The sequence below is a fragment of the Eublepharis macularius genome, chromosome 8 (assembly GCF_028583425.1).
Source record: "Eublepharis macularius isolate TG4126 chromosome 8, MPM_Emac_v1.0, whole genome shotgun sequence".
Classification (NCBI taxonomy): Eukaryota; Metazoa; Chordata; class Lepidosauria; order Squamata; family Eublepharidae; genus Eublepharis; species Eublepharis macularius.
Window position 1 is genome coordinate 33,638,391 of NC_072797.1, and position 23,246 is coordinate 33,661,636.

At 43.1% G+C, this 23,246-nt stretch overlaps 1 protein-coding gene across 1 annotated transcript in view; it reads right to left on the reverse strand.

The window, feature by feature from the left end:
- Positions 1-23,246, reverse strand: part of DEPDC1B (DEP domain containing 1B) — a 63,354-nt gene that overhangs the window by 15,658 nt on the left and 24,450 nt on the right. Inside the window, exons 3-7 of the mRNA XM_054986788.1 lie at positions 18,575-18,710; positions 18,203-18,330; positions 17,116-17,246; positions 13,599-13,646; positions 10,349-10,489 (exon numbers count right to left, since the gene is read on the reverse strand). Coding sequence (XP_054842763.1) covers positions 10,349-10,489; positions 13,599-13,646; positions 17,116-17,246; positions 18,203-18,330; positions 18,575-18,710 — 584 coding nt within the window. The remainder of the gene's footprint in view (positions 1-10,348; positions 10,490-13,598; positions 13,647-17,115; positions 17,247-18,202; positions 18,331-18,574; positions 18,711-23,246) is intronic.

Here is a 23,246-nt window from a genome sequence, read left to right on the forward strand (position 1 = left end):
TTTCTAATTTGCACTATTCGGAGCAGATAGGCCTTGAGCCTCCTTCTGACATCTAGGTTGTGTCAGAGCCAGTGTTCCCGCTAATGTGAGCACGTGAGCAATTGCTCACAGATTCTGACTCCTCTGCTCACAGCTTCTCAGATGTAGCTCACAGATACTAACCCTCAGGCGGCCCCGCCCTCCCAGTCAGCCAGCATCTGCAGGTGGGCCCTATAGGGATGGAGCCTCATCCCACTTCTCTCCTCCCTTCCCGGCTGTGGCTGGTTTGTCCCCCAGGGTGGTGCCAGAGAGCACCTCCAGCCACTGCTGGCTCTCTAGCTGGGGAACAGAGCAGAGCTGAGTGATCGGGTCTGGCTTGACCCATGCAGCCTGAAATTGCTAGGATCCCCTCAGCCCCAGACAGCGGAGGAGAGGAGGTAGCGCCTCAGACACCACCATGGTGAAAGCGTCATTTAACTTGACCTTGGTGCAGAAGGAGGCTGAAGAAGTACGCACTGACTCACAAAAGCTCATCTTGAAATAAACATGCTAGTCTTTAAGGTGCCATTGCGTGTCTGCTTTATTTTGCAGCAACAGACTAATACAACTACCCCTTTGTAATCAGCATGGACATATCCATTTTTATACAGAAGTATACTCTGATTTTTGTGGCCGTTTCGCCTAATGGCTTTTATTTGTTTCGGCTCACAAAGTAGATTCTTAGCTCACAACACTGCAAAGCTTAGAGGGAACGTTGGTCAGAGCCTCTCCCTAGTCAATTTAGGGTACAGGTAGAAATATGGTAACCTTTTGCAAACTAAGCAGTTTGGAATACGCTTTTGGAAGACAGTATGAGGCATCACCTTACCATTGGGATAGAGTTCAGGTCTGACTAAATCTTCTGGCAGATGCGAACATAATAAGGAAGATAGTCTTCATTCTCAGCCTTCTCAGGGGAATATCCTTGACCGGTTCAAATGGATGTTTGGTCAGGGCTGTGTAAAATGTCTACTGAGTGAGGGCTTCCCACTCAGAGTTGTAAATTCTGAGCATAAACTGTTTTCTGAATGCTAGGAGAGTGTTGGCCACCTCTCAGGACTATCCCCATCTTAGGAAGGTGTTCCTTTCTATTTCCACACTGTTAAGCAGAGTAAGTCTAAATGAAAAGGCCAAATCGGTCCCTGCTGTAACTTGACCGGCGAGGTCAGTAGGATGAAAGGTGGAAATATCACCATCTGTTGGAGGGTGGAAAGGCATGGTCTGTTACTGGTAAGGGTAGTAATACATAGAGGAGGCCTAATGGCCATTGCAATGTCAGGGCATCTGCTTGTGGGTAGAACAAATCTTGTCATGTACCACGGTAGTTGATGGCTGTGTTGAGGGACACACAGGTCCATGAAGTGTTGTGAAGTGCAATGTTATGAGATGTTTCTTAAGGGACTATACCCCTCTTGTCCCCTCAGCCAGTCTGCCTGGGCAGTGGATATGCCTTTGATGTGTACTGTTCTGATCGAAGCTAGGTGACCATCCTCCCAGGTAAGTATCCTTGCTGCCACCTTGTGTCACTTCGAGGTCTTGAATCCCCCTTGCTTGTTTATATATGTTTTGTCTGCAACCTTGTCCATACAGATCTGGAACAGGGCCAGACAAATTGCTCACCTTTCTAAGTAATTGATAGGAAGACAAGCCTAACCTGATTCTTACACCTGTAAATGTGTTGTTCTTGAGGGGTCATGAAACTTTTGCTTTGCATTGGGTTGATGACCTTGGCTTAGATGGGTTTTAATCTGAAGTGGTATCTGAATGGGAAGATCTGTCTTCTCCATGATCTGTTGTTAATGAGATCTAAGAAAGGTCTGAAGTGGTCTTGCCTATAGACGACCCCAAAGGTATTGCATTGTAGGTGGCCACTAGCAAACCCATGTTTCAGTAGTGTTGTGAGAAGTGATTTTGCACTCTGATGACAGTCTCAATCAGCAGTTTGGTCTTCATGACCTTTTCTTTGGTGAAGGATAGAAAAAACCCTTTTGGTGACTGTGATCTAACCCAGGTGTTCAGGCTTGTAGGAACTGAATGGTGAATTGAGTGTTGTGGTGAGATTTTCTCTTGAACCGATCAGGAGATCATCTGGGTACAAGTGAACATGAGTACCCCGTCTCTGAAACGTATGATGGGGTTGATCATTTTTTTTTAAAAAACATAAAATCTTAGGTATTGTTGATGGGCTGTCAGAAATGGCACATGGAGGTATGTTTCTGTGAGATCTGTAGATGTCATGTATTCTTCTGATTGATTGGTCACTGCAACTGAGTGCAGAGTCTCCATTTAGAAGTGATACAATTTGATAAACTTGTTCAAAAAACTTGAAGTCTAATAACACCCTCCAGTCCCTATTATTTTTAGGGACTGAGAAGAAGATTGAGTAGACCTCTTTCTGGTGGGCAGCTTTCAAATTGTATGGAATAGCCTTGTGAGACTATTTGTAAGGCCTGCCTGCTTGTCAACCTAGGCTTGATGATAAAGAGTAGTTGGCCTCTCACAGGGACAGCTAGCAAGTCCTGTCTTAAGAGATCTGGGTATTAAGGTTGGATCTCTTTCCACATGTGAAGAACTGTCTGTTTGATCTTAGGAAAAGGTAAGCATTATCCCCACAATACAGCTGGAGAGCTGGGACTGAGAGGACTGGTTTACCCAAGGCCATGTGGCAAGTTCATGGCAGTAGTGAGATTTGAACCTGCAGAGTGCTGCATCACTGTTCAGTTACTTAACCACTATACTACAAGTGGGGTCTTGAAAAGACCCCCCTTAATAAAGGGCTGCCTAGATTAACCCCAGGATGGCTGTTTGGAATCTTGTCTGGACCTTAGTAGTGTGTGTTGTGAATAAAAGGCTAAGGGCCAATGGATCGCCTCTCAGATGGTTTGAGTGTTTTTGGCAACACATTCTTCTGTCCTAGGTCTCAATCTAGATCTTTCCCAGGGCATCCCCAAATAGCTTGCCTCTCTGAAAGAGGTATGCCAGGACGATATTTTTAGAGTGTGAATCTGCTGGCCATGCTCTTAGTCAAGCGTGCTGGCTTGTTACTGCTGTCAAGACCATAATCCTGGAAGAAAAAGGTAAATATATCCAGGATGACGTCTGTCTTGAAGGTTACATTTCTGTCTGTCTTGAAGGTTACATTTCTGTTTGCCCCTTCAATGGGAGCAGCTACTGTTGTACAGGAGGAGTTGGATCAGTTTCCAGATCCATACTCCTGACACTCTTGAGGCAATTGAGACAATAGCTGTAGCCTTAATAGCCATGGTCACGGCCTCATGAGCACTTGTTAGCATGGCCTTTCTCCTCTTGTCTAAGTGGTCTCTGACTGATCCTAACCCATCTTCTGACCGGAGCCCAGATGACTGAAGTGTAGCCACTGGAGTTTCCATCGCAGGTATCTGCAACAACTCATAGCAAAGAAAGGTAGTGAGTACAGTTTGTTTAGTTTTGGGACCAAGTTTGGGGATTATTAATTGGTTTATGGTTTAGAGCACTCAGCCTTGAACCTTCTCCCCAAATATTCTGGAAATGGGAGGACCTTTTCTGAGGAACCTTCACTAGGAACAGACTCTCGTTTCCCTGGGTTGGATTTAGTATTCCCAGACTACTCCCCCGAGGGTAATTTCTACAGCTCTAAGGCTGAGAATGTCTTAGGTAGTAAATACTGGTAGACCTCAGATTCAGACAGCTAGGCTGACTATTCTGGTAGGGATATTTTCTCCTCTCCCACATCTGAAGGAATTCATCCTTCTCCCTGTCATTACGAACTCTATCTGAGGGCGATCCCCCTGCTCCGTGGGGATCCCTGACTGATAAACATTACAAACTGCCTTATTCTGACTCAGACCATCGGTCAGTGTTATCTCCTCAGACTGGCAGCAGGTCACCAGGGTCTCAGTAAGAGGTTTTTCTCCTCATCTACCTAATCTTTTAAACTGGAGTTAATGGGAAACAAACCTGGATCCTTTGCATAAAAAGCAGAAGCTCTTCTACAGAGCTACAGCCTTACTCATGGAGGGAGGAGGAGGCAGATACCACACCACTATTTCCTCCTTCCTGGTTAGTCTTAAGAGTTAAAAGGTTCGAAGACACTGGCAAATTTGCGCCCTTTATACATTACCCATCTGACAGGGAAAGGCAGGGCTAGATCCTGTTGTAAAAGCAGGGCTAAATCCAAAGGGGAAAGGCCTGCTGTAAAAATCTCCAGCCAGGAGATTGGCATGGGCACATTCACATGGTGCCAGGGCTGAGGAGATTTCTGGAATCTTTATAGGGCAAAGGTGCTTCTGACTGGTAAAGTAACAGGATTTCCTCCCTCACAGTCAGTCTAATTGCTGACAGGAATTCTGAAGGTATAACACCCTCGGGGGAACACTTACATGGCCCTCCTGGGCTTGTTGGCTGGAGCTCTTTTTTTTTTTTTTGGCCTGTCTTCAGACTCTGCTGCTTGTGCATCGGGGAGCCAGGCCGCCCTCGAGGGCTTGTTGGCGCCAACAAGGTCTGTTCCCACGGCCGGCAGAATGACTCCATGGGAACAGCCAGAGACTGCCTGGATTATGTTTCAGCCGTGTCTCTCCTGCCAGGAGATTGGCAAGCGCATCGCGTTGTTTCCCGCCAAAATTGAGCTCAGCCAGGTGGCGCTGTTCTCAGCTGGCTGGCTGAGGCACGTTGTTTTAACAAGCTCCCTCTGTGGAAGATGGGGCTGTTGAGAGGCCTGCGTCTCTTCCAAGGCCATTTCCTCGCTGGGGAACCCATACAGCCTAAGAGGCATGCTGGTGCCGGCTGGGCCTGTTGCCGCAGCCGGAAGGACGGCTCTGTGGGAACAGCCCATATTCTCCTCCATGGAGCTTTCCTCAGAGCCCGATGACTCCCTAGAAACCATATCGTCCTCTTCTTTTCTTTCTTTGGCAAGAGGAGTAAAAGAAGAGAAAATGGGAGGAGAGTAAGGTAATGAAGTAAGTAAGGAGTAAGGTAAAGAATGGTTTGAGGAAGAAGAAAGATAAATAAGAGATAGAGAGAAAAAAGGCAGCAGAGCTAGTCTGCTGCAGAACTGCTCTTCCTGGAGGCAGGAACAGAACTGAAGAGAGGGTGGTCCCACAGGCTAGACAGGAAGAGGAAGAAAGTTAGTTCCTGCCTCCCTGATTGGATGGTGGGAATCACCCAAGATGTCCTCCGCCTCAGAGGGAGAACAGGAAGGCATTTTGTGCCTGAGAAGAGAGCACTTGACTGTGTAACCCACTCCCAATCTCTTAAATGCAGTTAAAAGATCAGCATGATTGTGTCTGTTCCTGGCTAAAGTCCTGGTATACTAACAGTCTATACAAGCTTAATATTTACAGCAGAATTATTCTGGCAAAGAAAAAATGATAAGCACTTGTCAAATCATTATTTTGTTCTATCAATAGAATATAGTAGAGGTATTTTTTATGATTAAAGCAAAAAGTTTCAGGATGTAGCATAAGTACATGAAATGTTCCATTCTACAAATATCATTTAGCTTTATAGTCAGGCTGTTTTCTAGCAGGCTTTATGCTTTATACTCAAAAAACCTAAATCAACTGCCTAAAGAGAAAAATTAATTTCAGCCCTAATGAGCTGTCAGCAATCCAGTGAATGAACCATAAAAGCACTTGCTATATCTAATACGTGCATCTTTTAAAATTATATGCAAGTTTTACACCTCATTCTTCATATTACTTGTTTTTATTGTACCACATAAAAGTTCTAATAGATGAAAAGTGAAATCTGAATTATAATTAAATTATATATGAAACAAAATCCGACATCAATCAGGCGCCAACATAATAATGTTAGAAAGGATGTACGTTCTGTTACCACATTTAAGAAATGACTGATCTTTTGCTCTAACAGCCGAGTGGTTAAGAAAACAAGAGCCCTGCTGGATGAAACCAAAGGTCCTTCTAGTGAAGCATCCTGTTTCCCACAGTACCCCATTAAACAGGGAAAGCAATGAGGCAACCGTGGACACTCATGCCACCCACACTCAGTAAATTGTATTCAGAGGTTTATTGTCTCTGAACACAGACATTTCAGTACAATCATGCACTGCATGAAGAGCTTCTTTCTGTCTGTCCTCCTGAATCTCCTGCCTGTCAACTTCACCGAACGTCCTCAAGTTCAAGTATTATGGCAGACAGCAAAAACTTCCCTATATTCGCTTTTGTCACTCCATGAATAAATGTATAGATCTGCATTGTGTATTTCCTAAATTTCCTTTTCTTCTAAGCCGAAAACTATTCAGCCTTCTATGACAACCCCCCTTCCCCCTTTTGTGTCTTAATTAACTTAAAGGGCACTAGAGGCGTTTTTAAATTCAAAAATAACTAAATATTTAACATAGAGGGAAAAGGTCAGGTGAAATCAGGGATTGAAAATTTCTGAGGTGACTCAATACAGATAACTCTGAGGTAAAATCAGTACATACACAGACTTAAGGTTTAATGTTTCAGACTAATGAGAGTTTCTTAAGCTCTTCATAGTTATTTACATCATTATGTTAAGAGGCATTAGTTCCAGTGTTTTCCAAAACACTCTGGTATACTTTCTTTAAGTATTCTCTTACTCTTTTAGTTTCCAGAAGGCTGATACCCTCTTTCCAGGACCCAACCCCCTTCTCTTGAGACACTAGTATTCATCTTGAGTTTCTAATTGACTCTTAAGGTATCCAAAGGCTGTTGCTAACCACACCAGACCAGGGATCTCTCCACAGCTAACTCCCTTTTTGACTTAGTGGGGAAATTCTCCTCTCACTGGAAGATCTATCACTTTTCTTTGGTCTGAATGGGAGCCTTCACCTACTTCCCAATCTTCCTTCCCAACTTTCCCCCAGTTCTCCCATCTGTGTTAAACTGCTCTCAGTCAGGGCTGAATCTCGAAACTGTCAGGACTTGACTCCTCTCAGCGAGGGCTGAAATCAGACTCCCCCTCTCCAGTCTCTCTGTTCTGCCCCCACCTTCATTGCTATCCTGGCCCTATGTATCTGGGGTGGGTGGCCGGGAGAAAGCCTCTCTGTAGCAGGTTGCCCTGCATCATATCCAGCTGACCCAATAATAGCACAGAGCCACCTCTGACCCTAGCAGCTGTTCTTCATCACAGATGGAATAATTTAATACCTGGGGAAAATCTTAAGAATAAGATACCTCTTAAAAGCATTCAAATTTAGGAATAGAGAATGGACTTAGAGCAAAACTGGTTGTCTTTAGCAGATCCACAACAGCTCTCTATTTAAGAAAGAGAGAGACAGGCAGACAGACAAAGCTGCTGCAAAGTACCTCAGTTTGGGGTAAGATTGTAGCACGAGGGGGGTTAACCCTTTCTCCTGAGCAATTTTTCCAACCTCAGTTAGGCTCTTAGAGCTGCTATTTGCCATATGACAAAAAACACAATCACCTTACAGCGAACCCTAATGTTTCCCTTAATTGGGAAAACAACAATGGCGAGGGGGGGATGTGTTATTGGGGTTCATTGGAGATGGGCAGACACATTTGTGCTAGCCATGTTCCTGTGCATATAGAGCCTACATTCATACTGCGGAAGCCAAAATATAAAAAAGAAACATTTCTTCCACCATATCTCACTCCTTGCTAAAAGACCCACTGGCTTAGGTTGAGCACCTGACTTGGGATGACTGATTTATTTAAAACATTTGTATGCCACCTTTCTACCCAAATAGAGTCCTCCAAGGAAGCAAACACTAAAAACTTTAAAACAACATTTTAAACAATATAAATTCAAAAACATTTGAAATGGTATAGAATAAATCAATAAACACACACACAGACTCAACACAGAGAAGAGATTCAAGAGCAAGCACAGGTAGGGCTGTCCTATTCACTGCTTGACAATGGATGAGACAAATGTGCTGGTTGGACAACTGTTTGATAAACATCTTGCGATAGGGCAGAAACTAGGCTGGAATGAGAGAACTGGCAAGTCCAAGGCAGCCGGACACACACTGGTCTATTAAGCTGGTGGGGGTGTTGGAGGTACAACAGATGATTGGCACTATACTGGGAATAGGGTCTTTCCTGGCCTCTTCCCCTGTTGGATGACTGGTGGGCAAGTCAGTGACAGCAGACAAGTTGATGACTATGACAACCCCTGCCCCACTCTCCCCACTGTGAGGCAGATTTTCCTGCCAAAATTCAGTTTCTCTGCTTTGACTGAGCGGCCCTAAGTAGCGTGTTAATATTTGTGGTTTTGAAAGTCTGTTTGTCCCACCTTGACAGACAGATATAATTTTGTTTTTAGCCCAGCCCAGGAACTTCATGGGGAAAAGCAGGAGCCTTCTTCCTTTTTGCTGGAAATGGCACTGGAAACTGTATAACATTCCAAAAAGAAATAACTTTATTTAACAGTTAGGGACTGAGTAAGTGTAGTCAGGAGATGGAAATGTTGTTGGTATTACAGAATACACTTCTTGTAACAGGCAAAATAGTAGCCTTGAAGCTTACTTTCATATATTCTTGGTTCTTAACAGTGAGAGGTGTTTTACTTAGTAATTTAGTAACAGTAACAATGTTTCTTCAGAAAGTTTCCTATGACAGTTCAGGTTTCCTGGAATTAGTCTAAAACCATTTTCCCTTCACAATAGATCTGGGGTCCTCCTCAGAGCCAAACCCCTTAGAAACTGGGCAGGAATTAATCTTCTCAGAAGATATAACCCTTCGTCTTTTGGCTTGAAAGGGAGTCTCAATTCACTACCCAATCACTGTCGCCAAAACACACACCCAATTCTCTGGTGTCTGTATAACGTGTACTTCAGCTTATGCTGATATTTAGACTTTGAACTCTTAGATAGAATTTTTCCTCAGGACAGTGATAATACAGTTTAGGCAAAAGAGTCCATTCTCCTCACTCTAAAGGGGAACCTGTCTGACCTTTCCTGTCAGGCTCACTCCCACTTAAAAATCCTGTCAGAAAACAACAGACCGCCTTCAGACTGGTTCTAATTGACCAGTCAGAAAAGAGAGAGAAGCCTGTCACTCAAGCACTCCATTCTAGGGAATAGTTAACCCTTTCCCCCTCAGCTCTCTGATTTTGCTGCAATTCAGGAAACCTGCGGTTAAGTGCAGTCCATCACAGTGACACACATACAAATAACCAATGGAAATTTTCTGACAAAGTAATGAGACTTCTGTGCAAACTTTAACAGAACACATGATCTGGATGTAGCAAAAACAAGAAAATTATTGAGGGGAATATTAACCCAAGCAAGCAGTCATGATCACATGAAGCAAAATAGCACCAAAAGATTAACGCTTCTGCGGACAGGTGACTAGAGAGTGGAAAGTCTTCAAAGGAGGTTTCTAAACATTGAAGTAGCTACTATAGAACCTCAGAACTGCACAAACCAGAAGTGTTTAGAATCAATCAGAGGAACACTTGCCAAGGCCAGAGGCAGAGACCAACAGTCAGCATATTCAATCCTGATCCAAGGGAAAAAGAAAACATGAAAAAACATGAATTCTGCCATGAACACAGTAGAAGAACCAAAGCTAAGGGCAGACAGCAAATCCAAATAGACAAAGCAGAACTTAGTGCATAATTTAGGGCAAGTTTCTGGCTCTTATTACAGGACTTAAAATTGAACAGAAGTACAAAAAAAATTCCTTTTTCCCAGGCTTGGGAAAAATCCGGTCAATCTCAGTAGGAAGGCTCCTGTTTGGCAGGTGTGGTTCTTGACCCATGGGAACTTCTCCAAATAAGAAAGGGAGAGAAAGCCTTGGAGCAGGGAGAAGGCAAGTCACAGACAGTTTAGTTACCTAACCAAAATATGGAATGCTCATAGTACTTCTCAACTATCTAGTCTCTAGTCACACAAAAAAAATCCTTTTAAGCTAGAAGTGCTGATGAAACCAAAGTACTGTGTTAAAGAATCTTTGTCAAGATGTATTTTGACTGAGAACTCCTAAATTACTAGTCCAAAAGTCTTATTGCTTAAGTGGGTCCATATCACTTTGGGCTGCCTGATAGAATCAAACTGGATGTACCCCACTGCACTGTTTGGACCCTGTTTAGCTGGCAGATATGAGCTAGTCACAGCCGAAGACAAAGAAGGGAAAGAGGAAGACCAACAAAAATGGAGGCTTGCTAGCAACAGACTGAACTTAAGTTCAGCAGAATTGGAAGAAAGGAACATGGTGCATGGGAAAGGGTTATATTACCCCCACGCTGCAGTCCACTCCTGACCTGAATTCAGGTCCTCTTGTAGTTATTCATTCTTTTTTTTAAAAAAATGCAGGCAATCCATACTGCAGTGGATTAGAATGCACCACACCGGCCCATATTCTGTAAAGTGATGACTTACCTAACACGCTGACAAAGACATCAAAAAAATGGAAAGTAAGAAGAGGCTCTTTCATGTGGTCATAGTAATCAGCTATAGTCCTGAAGACATCTCTTTCAAATCCCAGGTAAGTAGGTTGCTTCAGGTCTGGACACCTGGGCCCTAACAAGAAAGAGTGAAAGAGAGAGCGTGTGTTATATAAGTCCGCTTTTTTCTCAGAGAACCAGTTAAAAACCATTTAGATCATAGAAAGTTCAAGGCATCAAACTATTAAAACATCCAGCTGAAACTCTTATAAATAACATCCACCAGCAGCTCTTAAAAACTAACAGACTATAGTGTCAGTCAAGAGATTCTGAAAGCTCTCTCAGAAAGTTCTTTTTTAACAACCCTTACAAATTGCAGAAGAGATGGAGCGAGCCTTCCTAATTTCTTCTGGAAAGCTATTTCTCATGACTGGAAACACTGCAGAGAAAGCAAGTGAGTGGGCAGCAGTATTTCACATACTCATAGGGTTTGGAATAAATAACTAATAGGTGCTGCAGTGCTGAATGAAGTTGCTGCATGTGCTCATATTGTAAAACACAGTCCAATTGCTGATTGTAACTAAAACATTTATCATAGCTGATGGCTTATCACAACACAGAAGTTTCCCCAATGGCCTATTTTCTGTGCACATTCTGCATCAGTATGCTTGTACAAGTGAATACCTGGACATCTGAATCAACTCTGGAAGATTACAGAATAATCCAAAACATTGCAGTAAAACAGTGTGCAATATGGAAGCCAAGTTCCAGCAGTATAGGGTAGACCTATTAGGCCTATTATACAACCGTTGAACAAAAATATACCAACATAAGCGGCAATTTATTTGAGCTCCTTCTGTCTCTTGCTTTCTCTGTTTGTTAATTCTCAAGCACCCCTGACTTTGGAAGCAAAAAACTGAAAATAATGATTCCTCATTTAACAGCATGGGATGTGGCAAATTACCTCCAAATATAGCAGCAATAAGAACCTAATGGACCTAAACCAGAAGAACAGAAGATGGAGTCAGCAAACAGTGGGCCATCTCCACTAAGATGGTTATGCAATCTTTATCTCTGCCCCATGTTCAAGACCCAGGAGAAAGTCAAAGCAGCAGAAGTGACTTCTCCTGAGCCAGCAGGCTGAACTATCCTATCAAACTCCCTTTCTTCCAAAGATTTAAACAAGATCTTGATTGGGTATCATATTAGCACTCTTCAAATAATAGATGAGGAAGAGAATCCCAAGGGAAAACTATTACCTTTTCCCATGAACACTCAGGCTTGAAGAAAAATCTTTTACATTATCTAATGGCACAAATTCTCTAGGAAATTTAGTCTATACAAGTGGGGACCTGCTAGGACTTGGAGGGAAGCAACTCATTTTCCTCTCCCCCACTATTTCCTCTTTCCCTTCCCAGAAAGCCTCAATAGCCTCTCCCCTTTCTCTGCCTCTTTCTCTCCTTCCCACCCACCTGCCAGCCAGCCTACCTTTATCTTCCCCCATTTTTAGCTCTCCTTCTTCCTTTCCCCAGCTGCCTCTCCTTGGGAAAACTCAGTGTGGGTGTAGGTGCTGGGCCTGGCTGGCCCCAGTTGGACAGTTCTGGCCGACAGCCCAGTTGCAGAGTGAGAAACCTTTAAGGATTTGTAGGGGACACCTCATTTTCCTCTGTATTCCCCTCCCTACACAATTTCTTCTTTTATTTCTCCTGGCAACTGCCTTCTTCCCTATCTTTTATCTGCCCTTCCAATCTTCAGCTGTATTTATTTACTTCATTTGCTTGTGCCTTTCTTCACAATGGAGACCTAAAGCAGTTTGCATCATTATTCTCTCCTCTATTTTATCCTACCCTGTGAGGTAGATCAAGCCGAAAAAATGTGACTGGCCCAGGGTCACCCAGCAAGCTTTCATGGCAGAGTGGAGATTCAAACCTAGGTCTCCCACATCCTAGTACAAAAATCTAACCACTACACCACACTGGCTTTTGTGACATAGCTGCTATTGAATAGTACTAGCAGCTGGGCCTGGGTGAATCAGACAAGTCACATGGTGGCTAGTTGTTCAGTGGTTGCAGCTGGGTCTGACCCTAATGAGTCCTCCCTTAAAAGGCCCAAAAGGCCCAGGAAAGGGCTCTTTCCCTGCCTTTTCATGACAAAAATTAAGGCTTGAAGACTTGCAATACTGTCATGGTCACCTTGCAATGGTCACTAAGGGTGTTACTTTCTTAAAGCTACAGACACTGTTTCTATTACTTTAAGAGGGGTTAACTCCCCAGTGGGTTTTTTTTTTAAGATTTCAGATTTTTCTGCAAACCTGGGGCTTTTGTCAGGTTTGTAGAAATACCTGTCTTGTCTGTCCATTTCTCCAGTCTCTGGATTTGAGTATTCACAGATGAAACCATGTGGAGAATTGATGATCCTCTCGTGACCCCCCTCAGACCGGCTCAGAGAGTCCTCCAGGGACAAGCTGGAGGAGCCCAGGCTAGTGGTTGAAGAGACTCAGAGGGTCCAGGGAAGGCCCAGGGCTGCCCCATGACAATGTACCATCTGCACCGGAAGCCAGAGCCATGCAGAGGAAACCAGTTCACCAGGCACAAGTGCTCTGTTCCAAGCATCCCCTAGCTCCAAGTCTCTGCTCAAGCCACCAAGTTTCCAGCCCATGTCCTAAGCCTTAGCAGCCCAGGATGAGGGCCCGACTTCAGAGGAATCCCCAACTGGGCCTGAATGCAGGAAAGATCCTTCCTACAGTAACACCAGAAGTTCAGCATCCCCTGGGAAGAGACCATGCATCACTAGTGCTTGAGTTTCCAGAAACGTAGGCAATGCTGACAGAAGCCATAGGGTTGGCTCTTCCGGTGTAACCTCAAGCTTCCAGTGATATTGGGGTGAATCCAACCACTCTCCAAGTCGCCTTCCTTCAGCCTAAGGAGTCTTCCTCTAACTTAAGTGGCTCTTCTTCCAAGAGGAGGCCTGGGATTCCTCCACTTAATCTGGAGGAAGACTTTAAACGTGAACCAAAAGGAAAGGTGGGGCATAAATATTTTTTTAAATAAACAAATTTTGCTCAGAGGAGTGGTAGGATGGGGGTAGGATCTATCACACTGAGAGGAGCGGGAAAGAACTAAACTGCAGCAGCTGTACAACTGCAACACCAAAAGAAGACTCATGTTAGATGACAGATTTGATCGTTCTTTATATGGGAAGGGAAAAATTATTTCTCGCCTCACTGTAATGTAACCAATACTTACAATTTGCCAGGCATTTCATTGCCGACAGCACCCAGTGAGGAAGCTCCTCTGCATTTAATAAGGATAAAAAATTAATTTTAAAAAATGTATTAGCACAGACTGCGCAAAGCAGAGCAAGCTGCAGACATAGGGAATACTTAACACCATGCCAACAATAACATTAAGCTAATTGCCAGCTTGCGTCCCTCGGATAATACGTTTATTTAAAGGAGTAACACTTTAAAACACTTTCAAAGGAGTAACACCTTCAATTTGTAACTGTTTCTGTTAGAGATAGTTTAAACATGGACTTGATTCAAACCAAACAGCCAAAGCACAGTTTTGCAATTCATTCCCGTATTTCAGACTTCTTCCTCATGCAGCCCCTGACTTCCACATTCACAGCTAGCTCCAGGGGTCTAGGGTATGTTTTGGCATACGGTGTAGCAGCTTCACTAAATCTAAGCAGATCCAGGTCTGGTTGATATCTGGATGGGAAAACATCTTGGAACTCTTTGTAAGCCCGCCCCTTTCTTCCATGATGGAAGAGAGGTGGGTCATTGCTATGGCCATCTTCTGAGGCCTCGTATCAGGTGCTCCTCTCCTTCTGAGGTGAGGCAGCTGGCAGCCTGAGAGAGGGCCTTCTTGGTCATGGCACCAAAATTATGGAACGTCCTCGCAAGGGAGATTTATTTGTATGTCCTCCTTGTCTTTAGCTAGTAGATGAAGACTTTTGTTTCATCAACCCACAAGGCCTTCCTGTCCTATGTTTTTACTGCTGGGTCTGTGTTTTTACATATGTATTTTACTTTTAATATTAAATTGGTTTTATGATTGTTTTCTAATGTTTTCCTTTTAATTGTTAGCCGCCTCAGTGGCTCTGATTGGATGGAAAGGTGGAATATACATTTTAAAATTAAATAATAAACATAATAAATAGTATGTCCTGTTCACATTATTATTATTGTTATTTATACTCAACTTTTCTCACTGAGACTCAAGACAGATTACACTAGGTAAGTCCATTATGATCAGCAGCTTGGGTATCTAATGAACAATTAGGGTTCCCATCCCCCCGCTCGGGGTGGGGGATCTCCTGATCCCACCCTCCCTCCCCCGCGCCCGTTTACTTGGCCAGCGGGGGGGGGGGTGCTCCCTGGGGCGCCCTCTCCCCGGGTGGCGCGGCATGGCCCTGGGTGCGGGGCGCGCTCCTGCGCCACGAGAGCAGGCGGTGGCAGAGAGAAAGCAGGCGGCGGTTGCAAGAGCACTCCGCTCTCACTGCTGCTGCCGCCACCCGCTTTCTCGCCACAGCCAGCACCAGCAGAGTCAAGGGGTGCAGTGGCGGCGGCAGCAAGAGAGCGAGCTGCGGTGGCCACGGCCTGCTGTCTCGCCGCCACCACTGCCACACCCCTTGTCCCTGCCAGCTCGGGCAGCACAGGTGCAGCGGCAGCAAGAGAACAATCTGCGGTGGCCACAGCCTGCTCTCTCTCTCGCCGCCGCCGCACCCCTTGTCCCTGCCAGCGCGGGCAGCACAGGGGCAGCAATGGCCATGGCGCGCGCAAGAGCTCTCTTGCTGCCGCCGCTGCCTGTGTGCTGCCCACGCCAGCAGGTACAAGGGGCGCGGCGGCGGCGGCGAGAGAGACAGAGAGCTGACCGCACTCTCTGCCCTTCCTCCCTGCGTGATGACGGCAAAAGTGACGTCATCACGCACAACAGGAGCGTGCATGCGCGCTTTGCGCGCGTGGGCACAACAAGGACAGCCCCCAATGAGGTAGGAGCCGGCATCCCAGTCTCCCGCTGGGAGACTTGAGGGACCTGGCAACCCTATGAACAATGCAACAGGGTTTGGACATCAAAAATCTGACAACAGGCAGCAGTTTGAAAACAGAACTAAACATTAAGCATAAGCATATTTAAACATGACATGTTAAACAATACAGAAATAACTTACATATTAGGAGCCTACTTACAGCAACAGAATATAACATCAAACTATGGTTTACTGGGGAACCTGGTAGAACTCTGTCTGTTGAGACCAGGGCCCAGCGAGAATTGTTATCATTCCGCTGGGTCTGTAAGACAGACAGTGATTCCACACACGTTGGATAATGCACTTCCAATCCTCTTTATAGATAATTTGGAACGGATTTTTTTGTGTACGGAACAAAAAATCCACCTCAAATGATTGATAAAGTGCATTGAAAGTGCATTATCCAATGTGTGCGGAATCAGCCTGTTCCGCCAGGCATTTGGTTCTGGCTGAGACGTGGGGTGAGCCATCTAGCTGGTCTCCTGCTAGATGGGGACCTCCTCACCTGGTTTCTGCTGGCTCACTTTAAATAGCTTGCCATCTCCCACCCCACAGGAATGTGCTCATATGGGTTGGACAGTATGAATTGCGGTACTGAAGATGTTATTTACTGGAACTGGGATTTGAATGTATTTTATCTTATTAATGAGGTTTTATATTTTTATACATGTTGTTATCTCTTCTAAGCCCGCTTGTAGGGAGAACAGATTATAAATTTAATAAACTAAAATAATAAATAAAATACTAAGAAAAAAGTATAAAAGGAGAGGGTAGAAGGAGAGCGATACTGTAGCATGTTTCCAACCACAATTCAGTAAGAATGAAATATATCCATAGAAACTTAGTACCAGCAACACTTAAAGAAACAGAATACTAAAAGAAAGGGGCATTTATCCCTCATAGTTGAAAGGTGGCCTGTGAATAGCTGTTCTATACTAGAATTTCTTGGTTTCTTTTTAATGCAGTTTTAAGCTCTCCTTAAAAACTGTGAGTCAAGATACTAACTTTGAAACTCGATCCTTTACACTTGAAATAATTAAGAAAAGCTCACAAAAAACAAAACCTGATTCATGCAAGTAAATCTTTATAGCAACCTCTTCATTTCCCCTGCTGACAGGATATACCATTGGTTATTGGGAAGTTACTAATATGCCAAAAACATGTCACTGGAAAATGCAATTCACCTAAAGGCTTTCTGCATCCCCATTCCTAGTGATCCTTGTTGTTCGAAATTCCTTTCCTGAGTGCTCATATGAAGTGAATTTACAGGTGCCCTATTCCCTCCAGTCCTTCCAGAAAATGCCTGTTTTCCGTAAAGAAGCTGGCTTAATAATGTTATCCTCAATAAAATGAAACCTAAGTATGCCCAACTACATTAGTGTATATTTATTCCTTTTTATGCTTTGCCTGTCATTCATGCCTTGCAGGGTCAACACTCAGATTTTAATTTGCTTGGGGCGGGAGCTGCCTTTTAAAAAAAAATTATTTAACTTATATACCGCCTCTCCACCATATTTATTACTTGAGGTGGTTTACAGCTATGAACTGCCATGTACTTAAATAGCTCTATTTAAATACTATATTTTCAAAATGTCTTTTGACAGTAAACAATAATTTAATCCCTCTCTAATACTTTAGATGGCTTCTACCACAGAAATTCATCTTTACCAAATTATCAGAAAAGTCAGCACAACATCTGGAAACACAAGAACAGATGGCTCCTCTTACTTGATTTGTCTTCTAAAATGACAACCCCCTGCTTGTTGATATGATACACATTCTGCATTATATGCTTTGGGTTCACAAGTTTGGTGTTGAGCACGTCTTCCAAGGAATCCAAGCCTAAAATTTTTTGCAAGCTGTGTTAAAAAAAAAAATACAAGGAAACTTGCATATTACAATAACTACTTTACATTATCGTTGCCAAAGGGACTTAGAAATGATTGCATGGTTCGCATCAACAGCATAAAGCCTCATTGACACATCACTAATCAAAACAGCAACAGATTTGGAAAAAAAAAACCACAATTCCCCCCCAGCTTTTGCTTCTTCCATCAGGCACCAAAATCCCCCCCATCCTCCAGAGCCACTACTGTGGACAAAAAGATCCTCATGGACTACATGCCACTTATATGGGGGAACCACAGTGAAGAGGAATTGGACAAAATTGTCCCCAGCTCCTTCTAATGACTAAGGATTACCTGAGCGGAGCAAACTTTCCATTGGCATTCAAGAGGGAGTAGTAATTTTACCATTTCATCCTCCTCACTACAGAACTTCTGGCATCTTGTCCATATGGCTTCCTGAATTCCCCAGCATTAGCTTTTCTGGGGCCCTGAGAAAGACCTACCACCATGAGTGCCTTCCACTCACAATTCATAAGATCCAAGCCAGTAGTTCATCTTTAAAACAAAACAAACAAAACCTTGCTGGGTGCCATCAGACAACAAGCAATACTCATTTTTCTGTAGCTTTGCTTTCAGGTTTGGGTTGCTTTTGTTTTCTTCAAAAGCTAAAGGCTTCAGCTGACAAGCAAGAGAGAATCCACATTCTAGTTACATTCTCAAAACATGTAAATTGGAGAACGGCAACCATTCCTAACTAGAGGAATAACAAATTCCTTCTGAGGGCAACCAGTAGGGGGTGTTGTTCTATGTAACATTTTTAAGACAACTGAAATTGCCAATCAGGGAGTGAAATCAATAAGCAATTCCATTTACAGATTCTGGATTTACTTAACATTCGACCGCTATTTTTTTTTGTTAAAGCACTGCCTAATGCTTATTGTATGACTTTAGTTTGAAAAGAAACTTACTGTGATAGTGTCATGGACTTCCATATCTCTTCTACATTTGCCTCTGTTAATTGCTGGCGGTGTACAAGTCTACATGTTTGTACTTCTCCAATTGCTATACTGTGACGTTTGAACCACATTTCAGAGTTCTATAGCAGGAGAAAAGAGGTTTCTTCGTTTGTGATACTTTCATTTAATGGAGACACTGTTTCTACAGCAATGGCAACTGGACCTCGGTTCAAGCAAACTTAGTCACAATTATATTTCATTGAAATGAATGCTTTAAGTTCTGTTTAATCAGGGAATTGTTGGTTCCAAAGAACACTGTGTTGAAAATAACATTCTTGCATTATTTGGAGTTCCACCAATATATTGATTTTACGTAAATCTTACCAACACAATTGGCTTCATTGGTATATGTTGTTGGAAAGCATCTTTTTCCATATCATCCCAGTGTGGAAATTTAACAATTTCCTTGCGGAATGGAGATTGCTTTGGATATGATTTCAGAGGTGAGAAAGGAGGAAATCTACAATAAAAGGGTATTGTCAAATTATTATGAAATCTACTTTGTAGAAACAATACATCTATACTTGGTTATTAAAATCCAGTTGGTTTGATAAATACACCACACACACATATCTCATTGATCATGCTAATCTCAAACAAAATGTTGATCCCTGGCTGGAATAGGAAAAGGTGTTGTTGATTAATTACAATGGATTTTTCCTAGATGTATGCAATGGGTCAAACAATACAGATATATATCAATGATAAATGAGCAAATAGTCCACATAACTTTGACAGCCTTTTATGCTCTGACCTTGAATTGAGTTTGAGTATAACCCTGTTACGACCCTTTCTTTCTCTTGGGTAGATTTTGCCTTTAATCTTTCTCTTACACCCTCTGGGTAGATTGCTGCCACCAGGAATATTATATTCCAAGATATTTTATTTAAATTTTCCCTTCAGTAACGTGCCCAAGCATCAGGCTCCTTCGTGGTACTATCTGGCCCTGAGGATAGGAATGGGATATAGGAATTACAGATACTCTGGGATATAAAAAAACAAAATAAACTTTTATTTTTATAAGAAGAGTATTGGTTTCATATTATTTCTTAAACTCTCACTCAAATACACGTAGATTTTCTCTCTCAGGCGCACACAAAGTTTGCCTGCTTCAAATAGAATGAATATATAGTCTCACAAACACACCCAGTTCAGGCTCCCACACAGGTTGCCTTTCTCTCAAAAATACATGGACACTCTCAGGCCACACACAGCTTGCCTCTCTTACCCTGACTCAATATTTCTCTCAGAACTGCTTAAACATACTCAGGCTGCTCACAGCTTGCGTGCTAAAACCAGACTCAGTATTTTTCTCAGAAATGCTTAAACAGGCAAAGGCTGAACAGTGACACTGAGAGATCTCTGTCTTTCGGTGCTACACCACTGAAGATGCCAGCCACAGCTGCTGACGAAACGTCAGGAACTACAATGCCAAGACCACGGCAATACAGCCCGGAAAACCCACAACAGCCATCGTTCTCCGGCCGTGAAAGCCTTCGACAATACAACTATACAATCATTTTGAAAATAAATGAAAAATGAATTAGAATGAATGCATCATTAATTGCTATTTAAATAAACTTCCAAAATGTACAGAGAAATCTACAGACATTTGACAAAATGTCAAAAAACAATACTTTTAAAAAATAATTGATTTTAAATGATTAAAAAGAAACTCAGTTTGAACAATAATGCAATAGTCCAGCAGGGGGTGCTCCAAACACATTCACTTTTTAAAAATAAAATGTTGCAAAGAGAACACAATTTGAGTTTGCTTTTGCCACCAGCAAGTACACTGTAAGAAATTAATTCAACATAACAATAATATAAAGTATTTAAGAAATGTTGTAAAAGCTGCCTAATTAAAATCAATCTATTAAACAGTTAATAGCAAGTAAGTTTATTAGTGCTGAGTAGAAATGGGCATGAAACGAACCATGCAACAAAATTCTGTATGGAATGGCTGGTTCGTTTGCACCGAAACACGCATTCTGTGGGAACACGTGTTTACAGAACAAATGCATTTTTCCAGCCGTTCTGTGGCCAGTTTGGAGTTTCACAGACCCCGCACAAGTTTCAGCGCATTGGCTGAACCCAGCGCCGAATCTGTGAAACTGACAGCCCCTGCACAGGAGAAAGGGGCTGTCAGTTTCACAGACCTGGTTTCTTCTAGGGTGTAATATCTATGTGTGACAACCCATCCACCCCCAGGACTGAAACCAATGTTGTACAAACATGTTTCTAAGCCATCTTGAAAGTCCCTAAGGAGTAAAAAGTGTTATATAAACAAACAGTGCAAATTATACCTGCCAGCCTTTCCTGCCTGCCCATGTCAATAACCTTACCACATTGTTATTACTTTTAAAAAATATATTACTTAATCAGAGCTGGCAAGTTTCCATTTTTTTTCTTTGCTTGCATTATGTCAATAAACACTATATTCTGAAACCGAAAACTTTGTTCTACTGCCAAGACCCAAGAGATGGTGTCAGATTAGGAGCACTTCAGCATATGCTACTGGTGGTACACTCAGCAGGAGTCCAACCCTGTTTTATTTTAAAGGATTTCCCACCTTTACACCATTAAGGTATGCAAGGTGGCTTACAAACCTATTTGAACAAACAAGCTACTTGTCTGTGTGAACGAAGCCACATCTAATCTTCTTCGCCATGACACTGTGTTGTGTGAACTGTAAACAATATATGCTCAAAGTGTGCCATGAAAGGGTGTCGCAACTTAATGTGCCTCTTTGAGTCAGCCCTGAAGGGCTCTATCAACTCTGATCTTAATGCTGCACACAATGGACTACAGTGCCCAGAATGGGCCTCCTCAGTTCCTCTAGCATGTTTTTCACCTATCACTGTCCAGAAGGACCAGTCAGTTCGAGCCATAACTTCATCAGTTCCACCTCCGTGCCAGTCAGAGCCTCCTACAAAAAAGGCTAAGCTCAGGTCAAAGCATGCTGATAACACATGGACTTCTAAGTCACATTAGAGGAAAAATACCCTCTTCTTCAGCTCCAACTACTTTGGTTGCATTAAGACCGCCCAGGGTTCTGAGTACATCATCCCCAACCCCCAGAAGGTGTTTCGGTTTGGTTTCATCTCTTTCAAAGGGTGAGATTCCAGAATTCCTAGAACTGTCTATAGCCATTTCTCCCTTGCCATCACCAATGTGGCCTGTGCAAAGACAAAAGGGTTCTTCGGGTTTATCTGAAAATGATAACTGCTTGGAACTGGCTCCTCATCCTCGACACCATCAGTTCCATTATTCTCCGTATGGCTCCCCGTACTATTACTACGCTTTCAGGTTTGAAGGTTCGCTGGGCATGTACCCACCCCTTCATTACTTCTTCCATGACCAAGACCCTTATGTTTCCGTTCACCTGGAATCAAGAGGCAACACTAAACCTTCATTGATTCTGCCTGTGGTTCCAGAAGACAATGCTGCTTCAGAACCAATGTCAAACCACATTACATAGTCTGATGTGACTCCAATGTCAACGCAGAGTATTCTGCTGTGTTCCTAAGTGAGAATCTCCGCTTGTACACTTAGCAGTTAGTCCAGATGGTGAGATCTCTGGATACTGAGGTAATCTGCTCTGCTCTGAGCTCTCTGGATCCGGTCTTCAAGGTTCTGCACTCAGAAGCAGCTGGACCAGTGGTTTTTCCAATAATGCAAGTCATGCTTGACATGACCAAAGAAGTGTGGTCCAGACTGGCCTCTACTCCAGTGACATCAAAAAAGCTGGATAATATATATAAAACCAAGCAAGAAGGGTCAGGTTTCCTGTTTACTCATTCTCCTGTCAATTCGATTGTTACCAAGACCCTCCCAGGCAAGTATCTCCAAAAAAGCACGGACCATTTGGCTCTGATCGATAAAGAGGGCAGGAAACTAGACATACTGGGTAGAAAGGTTTATGCTTCCACAGTCTTAACCTTTAGAGTTGGTAATTCTGAGGCCATTATGGCCCACTATTGGCTTTTCTTATGGGAAAGGATAGGCCCATACGTGACCCTAATCCCTGACGATAAGCAAAGACTTACAAAAATTTTGGAAGGAGAAGCTTTAAGGCTCTCCAAACAACAAATGAATACCACCAGACATATTGGAGATTGCTCTTTGAGAGCTATGGCCTCCAGAATTGTAATTCATAGGCATGCATGGCTCAGAACCACAGTGCTAGTCCCTCACCATAGGATGAGGGTAGAAGACCTTCCCTTTGAAGATACAGACCTATTTTCATCCACCATGTATGAGACACTCAAAAAGATTAAGGATGATAAGGTGGCTGCCACGTCATTGGGTATCACTAATTTCTGCTCAAATCCTTTTAGACAGAGATTTCCACCAAGGCCATATGCGCCTTGCAATAGTAAATATAATCAGTTCCAACCCCAAATGATACACATGTTGTCCAGAGGCTCTTAACAGTCTTCTTACTTTGCCTCTGTCCAACCATGAAGGAGGTACTTCAGAACCAAATTGAAGGATGCTTCCTGATCCCCAAAGGATCAGTCTGGATCCAATAAACAAGGCTTCTGACACCACACCTACTTGTGCCATGTCAGTAAACCACTCACTTCCTCTACAGGCTTAGGAGTTGATTACGCAAGAAGCTTGGGTGTCCATAGTCAACCAAGGCTACTGCCTGGTGTTCAAAGCACTCCACCAACATTCCCCCTCTATCCAAACCTCCACCTTCTCCCACCTTACTTTAAGAGGAAGTGCTGTCATTGCTGAAGAAACAGGCTATAGAACCAGTTCTATCCATTTGTACTGACGGGATGTTTTCCGGATATTTTATTGTGGACAAAAATCAAGAGGTTCCCACCCCATTTTAGACCTCCATTCCCTGAACGAGTGTATAATTTTCAAAAAGTTTTGAATGTTGTCGTTAAAAAATGTTTTTACCCCTGTACCCCTTACTCAAGTTTCAGTTTTATAACAACAACAACAACAACAACAACAACAACAACAACATTCGATTTAT